At 45.0% G+C, this 9,323-nt stretch overlaps 2 protein-coding genes across 2 annotated transcripts; both read right to left on the bottom strand.

Moving 5' to 3' along the window:
- Positions 1–1,604: 1,604 nt before the first annotated feature.
- On the bottom strand, positions 1,605–2,006 carry LOC145954582 (uncharacterized). Its single transcript, XM_083069163.1, has one exon. The coding sequence runs from the start codon at positions 2,004–2,006 to the stop codon at positions 1,605–1,607; it is 402 nt and encodes a 133-aa protein (XP_082925289.1).
- Positions 2,007–2,101: 95 nt separating this feature from the next.
- LOC109791046 (uncharacterized) lies at positions 2,102–3,410 on the bottom strand. Its single transcript, XM_020350297.2, has 2 exons — positions 2,394–3,410; positions 2,102–2,179 (listed from the first exon to the last, which is right to left on the bottom strand). Exons 1-2 carry the CDS (start codon positions 3,408–3,410, stop codon positions 2,102–2,104), a joined length of 1,095 nt encoding a protein of 364 aa, XP_020205886.2.
- Positions 3,411–9,323: the final 5,913 nt, after the last annotated feature.

Below are 9,323 nucleotides of genomic sequence, written 5' to 3'. Positions count from 1 at the left end.
ATAGGGGCAAAAGTCTCATCATAGTCAATTCCCTCTTCTTGATTATACCCCTTAGCCACTAGTCTTGCCTTATTTCTTATAATTATCCCAGATTCATCAAGCTTATTTCTAAAAACCCACTTGGTTCCTATAATTGGATAATCAGTTGGTAATGGCACTAAATCCCAAACTTCATTTCTTTCAAACTGATTTAGTTCCTCTTGCATGGCCATTAACCAATGTTCATCTTTTAGTACTTCATCACTACTTTTAGGTTCCACTTCTGACACAAAATCCATAGTATTGCAAATATTCTTGATGGCACTTCTAGTTGAGACTCCCTTACCAATATTTCCAATTATGTTATCCATTGATAAGTCCCTATAAGTTTTCCATTCCTTAGGCAATTGTTCACTTGTTTCCTTCGTGTTTTCATGTGATTCACTCTCTTTAGGCTTATTATTAGTTTCACTCTCCAATAGAGGTTAATCAAGCAAATCAGTCATGTCTTCAATTTCAGTTTGCCTTGTCTCTTGTTTGTTGGATGTCTCCAATAGAGCTCGGCGACATCCCGGTTTTGACTTCGAGGAACTCGGCGGTATCCTTGTTGTTATTCATTGATTTGAGCGGCTCGATAACGGCTCTCAACTTGGATGGTTGTTGATATCCTTTGGAGGAGGACCTTTGAAATATTGGGTGGATACTTGATGGTGATTCCTTCTCGATTTGAGGTACTCGACGGTACCCTCGTTGTTGACTTGTGATGAAAAATGCCCCAAGGAGGATGGGCAAGATGTACTTGATGTGCCCCTGTGTTGATGGGCGATAGATGGGTGATAAAGATTCAGGTGTTTCCCCTGCCATGTGAGTGTTGTGATGCCTCTCCAAGCGTCTTCTTGTTGTAGGTTTTTTTTTCATTTGAATTTAGCTTCGGCCTTTTTTCATATTTGAAGCTTGCCCTTTTTTTTTTTTTCTTAAATGCTTCGGCTTTTTCAACATGTACGAAGCTTGCCTTTTTTGGCTATGGCTGGGCAATGTAAGGGATTTACTTGACCGTGTCTGATCTTTGTTGTGAGGGAAGAGTTTTGCCCCTTCACATGTGGCTCCTTTCTTGATTGCTTTCTTTAGAGATTTTATTCATGATGCGTGCATGGATTGAAAATGTTTGCAGCCCACTGCCTTTTTGGATAATTCCCTTTTGATGTGAAAAGTTATTTATTTCAAGTGCGCACTTTTTTGTATGCCATACATTTGCATTTAAGCTTTTTAGAAATCTATTGGTATCAGGTGGCTTCCCTTTACTCTTTTTTTTTTTGGGTTGTTTTGATTTTTCTCTTTAATACCAAACACGTCATTTAAAGATAAGGTTTGAAAGAACTGAGAAGAATGATATTTTATTACAAATCAAAAAATTTCGAGTAGGGTTACAAGAGGATGTTTGAAAAAATTGACTGAGGTTGGCCGGTGTCTGGGCTTGAGCAATCATGACTTTAAGAAACGAAGCTTGGCATCCTCCTAGTCTTCTGATCAATACCGCTTCAAGTGATTTCTTGACTTCTATAGAAGGTGATAGGGCTTCTAGGTCGTCCGTTCGTCTTGCTGTAACGCCTTTTTTTTTTTTTCACTTAAGCATAGAACTTCTTAACGGCATCAGAGTTTGCTGGGTAAGCGAGTTCTTCACCATCCATGTTAGTGAGGATCAATGCTCCTCCAGAGAAGGCTCGCTTGACCACGTATGGGCCTTCATAGTTTGGTGCCCATTTCCCTATCTTATCCTTCTGTGCTGGTAGAAGTTTCCTGAGTACTAGATCCCCCTCTTCAAATGGTCGTGGTTGGACTCTCTTGTCAAAGGCTCTCTTGATTCTCCTTTGATATGGTTGCCCGTGACAAATGGCGTATAACCTTTTCTCTTCTATGAGATTTAATTGGTCAAATCTTGTTCGAACCCATTCGATTTCTGGGAGCTTTGCCTCCGTGAGTAATCTCAAAGAAGGAAATTCCACTTCAATAGGCAAGACTGCCTCCATCCCGTATACTAAGGAAAAAGGGGGTGGCGCCCGTCGATGTGCGAACGGATGTTCTGTACCCATGCAATGCGTAAGGTAGCATCTCATGCCAATCTTTATATGTAATGACCATTTTTTGAATGATCTTCTTGATATTCTTGTTGGTTGCCTCGACTGCCCCATTCATTTTTGGCCTATAAAGGGAGGAGTTATGATGTTGAATCTTGAAAGAGTCACATAATTCAGTCATCATCTTCTTGTTGAGGTTGGACCCATTGTCTATTATAATTTTTCAGGTATTCCATAATGACATATTATGTTTTTTCTGAAAAAACTGACTACCACTTTACGGGTTACATGTGCGTATGACGTGGCTTCAACCCATTTGGTGAAGTAATCAATAGCCACAAGAATGAATCTATGTCCATTTGAGGCCTTGGGTTCAATGGGTCCAATGACGTCCATGCCCCACATCGAGAAAGGCAAGGGCGAGGCCATTACATTGAGCTCGCTTGGTGGGACTTGGATATTATCAGCGTATATCTGGCATTTGTGGCACTTCCTAGCATACGAGATGCAATCCTTCTCCATAGTGGACCAAAAGTATCCTGCCCTCATGATTTTTCTGGCCATGACCTGTCCAGCTATATGGGTACCGAAGGTTCCTTCGTGGAATTCTTTCATTAACAATCGAGACTCCTTCTGACCAACACATCTTAATAGGATGGAATCAAAACTCTTCTTGTACAGGATGTTCTCATGTAGTACGAATCCAATAGCCCTTCGTCTGATTGTTTTCTTATCATTGTCAAATGCCCCGACTGGGTATTTCCATTCTTTGATGTATTGATGGATGTCAAAATACAAAGGATGGCCATCTTCCTTCTCCTCTAGTGTGCAACAATGAGCTTGTGTCTCATGTCGTCTGATTCTGATGACTGGTATTTCACATCCCTCTTTTATAGCAAACATGGATGATAGTGTGGCCAGCGCATCTGCTAACTGATTCCCCTCTCTCGGGGTATGCTCAAAGTTGATGGATTCAAATTGAGACATCAAATCCTGAACGTATGCTCGATAGGGGATTAATTTGTAATCCTTCGTTTCCCATTCATCTCGTAGCTGGTATATCACCAAGGCTGAATCGCCGTAGACTTCTAGTTTGGTGACTTCGTTATCAAGCGCAACCTGTAGACCCAGTATACAAGCTTCGTATTCAGCCATGTTGTTGGTGCATTCAAAGTACAACCTTGCCGTCACCGGGATATGTTTTCCTTGGGACGATATCAGTATGGCTCCTATTCCGTGCCCCATTATATTGGAGGCCCCGTCGAAGAACATCGACCAGGATTCATTTTGACTTTGCTTTTTTGGCTCATCCTTCAAGGTCAATATTTCTTCATCGGGGAATTCCTCCTTGACCATGTGCTCAAACAATCGTAATCCACGAGCAGCATAAATTCATGGTCTGTGGTCCTTGTAAGAAAAGTGCATTGTATAGGACAGTTCTAATCTCACTGGTCTTAAGGACCCCAAGGTGCCCCCATTATAGGGACCCAGTATCTCTGTCGTTGTCACTGGCAAACTCTAAGGTCTGTCACAGTATTTCGGGCTAGAGTAACCGGTTATCACCTTGAGTGTGATTTCCGACAAGGCTCGCAAGCTCCAAGGCCAAACTTGGGCCGATCGTACCTCAACCACTCCCTATGTGTAATACCCTCATGCCCCCGGGTGTAGGAGGAACTGTTGTGTGCAAAGGATTTTGTACAATTTTTATTTCAAACAAGTACTGAATTTTTAAACAGGCAAAAAAATATTAAAGCCAAACAAATAAAGCAAACAAAGTAAAGGGAAAAAATATTTAAATTTTTATTTTTATTTTATTAACTTCATCAATTAAATGGGCCTGACCCTCTTAAAACATTCCTAGTGGAGTCGCCATCTGTCGCAACCCAAAAATTTTCGATCTCACGACTAATGGTTTAGACATCCTTTTAAAAGTCTCATTAATTAAGGAATGCCCGGACACCAGACTAATCCTTAATCAATGGTTTTGAAAATAGGTTTTATGGAGTCGCCACCAATGTTTTACTCAAAACATTGGAAAAAGAAAAGATTTTTAAAAGATCCAATAATGGCCTTGATAACCAGAATTGGGTTCGGGGGTTGGTTACGTGTAGGGAAGGTATTAAGCACCCCTACAACGCCCTAAATCGGTACCCTATGATGAAGTTAATGCGATAAGAAATAATTTCTTTAAATATTAGATCCCCTTTTATTGATTATTATTTACATGCTTGAAATTTAAATTATACAATTAGTCCTAAAATGTCTACATGATTATTTTTATTATACCAATATTAATTATAAATAAGAAATAAATAAATAAAAAAGAGAGAAAGAGATTAACTGAAATACCTCTTGAATGAGCTCTATTGAATCTTCAAAACAGGAAGATTTTGGGTGCTTTGTGGCAACCCTTCACACTATAATGCCTCACAAAAATCTCAAGAAATACAAAAGAGAGGGGGAGAGAGAAAAAGAGAGAAATTTTGTGCTCTAAGGAGCCTGGACGAAATTTTGGAGTCCTGAGAAATGAGCCATTGCCGTCTATTTATAGACTTCAAAAAGGGTCCAGAACGGCCCGTTCCGAAATCAGAACGGCCCGTTCTAGATATGGCCGTTGTGCGTTAAATTTGTAACTGGAACGACCTGTTCTGAAATTGGAACGGCCCGTTCCGGGAACCAGAATGGCCCGTTTTGAAATGAGAACGGCCCGTTATGAGTTACAAATTTTATCCCTTTTGATATCTCGGAATGCCCCGTTCTGGGAACCAGAACGGCCCGTTCCGAAATGAGAACGGCCCGTTCTGGGTTACAAATTTTAGCTCCTTTTGATATCTCAGAATGGCCCGTTCCGATTTTGGAACGGCCTGTTCCGATTTTGGAACGGACCATTCCAGCCTATTATTTTTAGGCCTTTTGCCTGGTTTGGAACGACCCGTTCCAAACTGGGTTTTTAGGCCTTTTGTGTGACTTAGAACGGGTCGTTCCGATTTTGGAACAGCCCGTTCCGGGCCACTAAAACCAATGTATTTGGGCTTTAGGCATTCTGATGTCTTGTCTTGTTTTCTGCATGCTTGGGAGCTCCAATTCTTTGATGATAGACGTCCATTTTTTTGTTTGTATGCCCCCGGACGAAATTGGGTGTCTACAAGCCTCCTTCACTAGGTACGCTTGCTGTTCCAAGGTGGGGGTGGTACCTGCAAAAGAGACTTTGATGATAAAGTTAGTGTTTGTGGGTGTATCAGTCTCGTATAAGTAATGCATGTACCTTTGTGTGAATTAGGGTTTCGTTGGGCCTTGGGCCTGAGATCAGTTTATGACCTATTTGGATGTCGGGCTGACGTTGCCTAGCGCGTGTTTGATGTCACTCCGTGCTGAGATGCCGAGCTCGAGCTCCACATAGCGGTACGGATAGTACACTAACCCCCGAGATTCGAAGACCGTGGGTCAAGGAGTTAATACCGAGCTCAGTAGGGGGTCGTGACCCTTCGCGTACGCTTCTTTGCCGTGTTGCCATGTGTCATAACTATCGCTTCGCGTTCCGAAACGCGTGGGCGGCGCGTTAATGGGAATGACGGTTACGTAATGATGGTAGTGCTTCATCATGATGGGGCCTCATTAATATGCTATCAGTCTTGTTCCCTTGCTGACACGTGTTGTTGCCGTTTTGAACTTTAAAGGCCCCTTTTCTTTCTCTCGTGCCTTTTCACTTTACTCTTTTTCGTTCTCTCTCGTCTTTGGCTTCTTGTGCACGCCGATTTCTACTCTTCTACTTCCGCCATCTCCATTCTCCTCCGTCGCCTTCTCCGGCAACCGAGTTCTCATCCTCTCGTTTTTGTTCTTTCATTTTTCAAAGGAGTACCAGGTACTTCAATTTCTCAATCTTCTCCCTCTTCTGAAATCTTTTCTCCTTCTTCCGAAATCTTTTCTCCTTCTTGGTGGCTGGTAATAGTGATTTCGCTCCTTCTACGCATGCCAAGGGTAAAGGCAAGGCGTGCGGCAAGGCGGTGGCCGCCGAGACGGCCGCCGTCAAAAAGAGAAAGGGGGGAAGCCAGCCTCAGGAACCCTTCCCCGTCATCCCTGGCTACGACTGGGTCAGGGTTAACGTGAGGGAGTTTCAGAGTGTCTTCAAATTGTTCATGGAGATTAATGCGATGTGGAAATCGCTTAGGATCTGTGAATCCTCCATTTCTAAGCTTATCCGGCTTGAACCCTGTCAGCCCGGTGAGCGTGTTTATATGAGGGGTACCTCTAACCCCCCCTTCTTCTACATGTATCAATGTTTCTTCAGGGATTTAGGCGTGTGCCTTCCCTTTACCCAATTCGAGTGCAATTTTTTGAATTTTTCAACTCGGCTCCTTGCTAGTTGCACCCCAATTCACCCCAATAGTTGTATCAATGTATCAATGTTTCTTCAGGGATTTAGGCGTGTTCCTTCATTTTTATCAGTTAAGACTGGGCGTCCCTCCCTATGGTTGGGCGTCTTTGAGTGGTAGTAAGGCTGGGGGCTGTTTTCTCTCTACTCCCAGTCTTACAAAAATTTCAAACAAGAGTTATTTCAGGTTGCGCTTAAGGACTTCGACCCGTTGAAAGACAAAGTGTTCCACTTTGGCGGGTTACCGAAGTTCCCTTTTTACAGGCGGCAGGCTCCGACCAGGTTTAACGGGTCGGCCAACCTGCAATTGACGGCCTCGGACACCGCTGCCATTACAAACCTAGAAGCGCTTCCTCATCCCGTTGGATTGCAAGATCTTCCTATCGCTTGCTAACTCGGCGTACAAGGAGAGAGGTCTAGAGAGTGAGTACCTTGTTGTTCTTGGCTGTTAGGGTTTGTGAAAGTTTCTTTTACTAATGTATCAGATTCTTGTATTTGCAGGCATAATGGGCAAAAGCAAGTGGCGCGAGTTGAAATCTCGCTACAATGCTGCCGAGATTGAGGTTCCTGAGCCTCAAGAAGAGGAGGTTACCCCCCTGGATACCCGTAGGAAGAGAAGGAGGTCGGGGGGACCTCCGCCCCTCGTGATGCTGACGAGGTGACGTCGAAGGCTACTAATGCTATCGCATTCGACCTCACCGGGAATCCTCCGCCTGAGGGAGCTCCCCAAGTAGCCGCCGAGGAGGTTACCCATGCCGCTGAGGTTTGTGCCTTTCTTTGTGATTGCACCTCTATAATGTTTTTTCTTGTTCTCTAACTTGGGAGGAAATGTTTGTCCTTTGCAGGCGGGGCCCGAGCCAGATGCCGCCAAGGCCCGGGTGGCGCCAAGCTCAGAGTCGCCAGGGTTAACCACACCTGCTACTGCGCAGGCGGCCCCTGCCTCGACTTCCTTGGTTTCATGATCACTAGTAGGGGGATTGAGGCCAACCCGGAGAAGTGCAAAGCCATAATCCAGATGCAGAGCCCTCAGACTGTGAAAGACGTCCAGCGCCTGGCAGGAAGGTTGGTCTCCCTTTCACGTTTCATCCCCAGGTTGGCAGAGAAGGCAAGGCCCATCTTCACCCTGCTGCGACGGACCAGTGCGAAGAGGCTTTCAAGAGCTTCAAAGCCTTTCTCACGACTCCACCGATCCTCTAGAGGCCAGATCATCAAGTCGACCTCCTCCTCTACCTAGCCGTGGCAGAAGGTGTAATCAGTGAAGTTATAGTACAAGAGCACCAGAAAGTGCAGACGTCGATCTACTTCATCAGTCGAGTCCTCCAAGACATAGAGAAACGGTATCAGATGATTGAAAAGCTCGCACTGGCACTCTTCACCGCGGTTGGGCGTCTCGGACCTTACTTTTAAAGCCACCAGGTGGTCGTCAAAACTGACTACCTAATCAAACAAATCCTGCGAAAGCCGGAGCTCGCTGGACGAATGATATCATGGTCTGTAGAACTGTCCGAGTTCGGCATCAAGTATGAAAGTCGCGGCCCCCTAAAAGCCCAATGCCTGGAAGATTTCGTGGCCGAACTAACCCCAACCTCAACTGATGAATAACAGGTATGGGTTTTACATGTTGATGGATCCTCAAACTCTAAGGGTGGTGGTGCAAGAGTCATTTTGGAAGGCCCAAATCACGTCACCTTGGAGCAATCTCTCAAGTTTGGCTTCAAAGTGACAAACAACCAAGCAGAGTACGAAGCGCTTCTCATAGGGTTAAGGTTAGCTCACGACCTCGGAGTGCGGAGAGTGAGTTGCAACAGCAACTCAAAGCTCATGGTGGAACAGCTTAGCGGGGTATACCAAACCAAGGATACCCTGCTGCAAAGATACTTCCATGTGGCATTACAGCAGATCTCGTCCTTCGACGAGTTCACCATACACCATGTACCGCGAGAACAAAAAGCTAGAATCGATCTCCTATTAAAGCTCCCTAGTACCAAACGCCCCGGACAACATCGGACCATCATCCAGGAGACCTTACATTCACCCAGCTTGGATGACAAGGTCGTCAACACCAGTGACGACGGAGAACAAGGATGGATGACAGGCATTTGGAATTACTTAAAGGAAAGAATTCTGCCCAAGGATAAAGATGAAGCTTGGAAGATGCGGGTAAGGTCAGCTAAGTTCTTCATTGTCGGAGACGAACTATTCAAACGCAGCATCTTTGCCTCATTGCTCAAATACTTGACCGTGCCTCAAGCTGCTTATGTCATCGAGGAAATCCACTAGGGAATATGTGGTATGCACTCCGGAGCGCGCTCAATGGCGACCAAAGTACTCTGAGCTGGATATTACTGGCCCACATTGAAGTCAGACTGTCAAGCCTACGTACAAAGATGCAAGGAATGCCAACAGTTCGGCAATACACATCGGCAACCACCCGAAGCCCTCTACCAGATGATGTCATCCTGGCCTTTTTCCCATTGGGGAATGGAAATCCTTGGACCATTCCCCCCTGCGAAAGGTCAACTCAAATTTCTCCTGGTGGCAATTGATTACTTCACCAAATAGATCGAGGCGTGCCCACTCGCCAAGATCACCGCCAAAAATGTACAAAAATTCACTTGGAAGAGCATCATATGCAGGTTCGGCATCCCCCATTCCCTCGTTACCGATAACGGCAGGCAATTCATCGCACAAAGCTTTGAGGACTTCCTTCGTGAGCTCGGTATCAAACACCTCCCGACCTCGGTGGAGCATCCCCAGACCAATGGCCAAGCCGAAGCTGCCAGCAAGGTGATACTCTGAGAGCTCAAGAAGCAGCTAGGGAGCGCCAAAGGACAATGGGACGATGAACTCCCCAGCGTCCTCTAGGCATACCATTGCACCCCCAGTCAACGACGCAA

The sequence above is a fragment of the Cajanus cajan genome, chromosome 1, assembly GCF_000230855.2.
Source record: "Cajanus cajan strain Asha chromosome 1, NIPB_CcT2T_4, whole genome shotgun sequence".
Lineage (NCBI taxonomy): Eukaryota > Viridiplantae > Streptophyta > Magnoliopsida > Fabales > Fabaceae > Cajanus > Cajanus cajan.
The sequence above is the reverse complement of the archived record's forward strand: the minus strand, read 5'-3'. Positions and strand labels throughout refer to the sequence as shown.

Excerpts from the sequence above, each read along its gene's own strand:
- LOC145954582 (XM_083069163.1), bottom strand. The coding sequence starts at position 2,006 with ATGGAGGCAGTCTTGCCTATTGAAGTGGAATTTCCTTCTTTGAGATTA.
- LOC109791046 (XM_020350297.2), bottom strand. The coding sequence starts at position 3,410 with ATGGTCAAGGAGGAATTCCCCGATGAAGAAATATTGACCTTGAAGGAT. Across the intron at positions 2,180-2,393 it reads ATGGACATAGATTCATTCTT|GCCAAAAATGAATGGGGCAG; the intron begins GTGGCTATTGAT and ends CTCCCTTTATAG.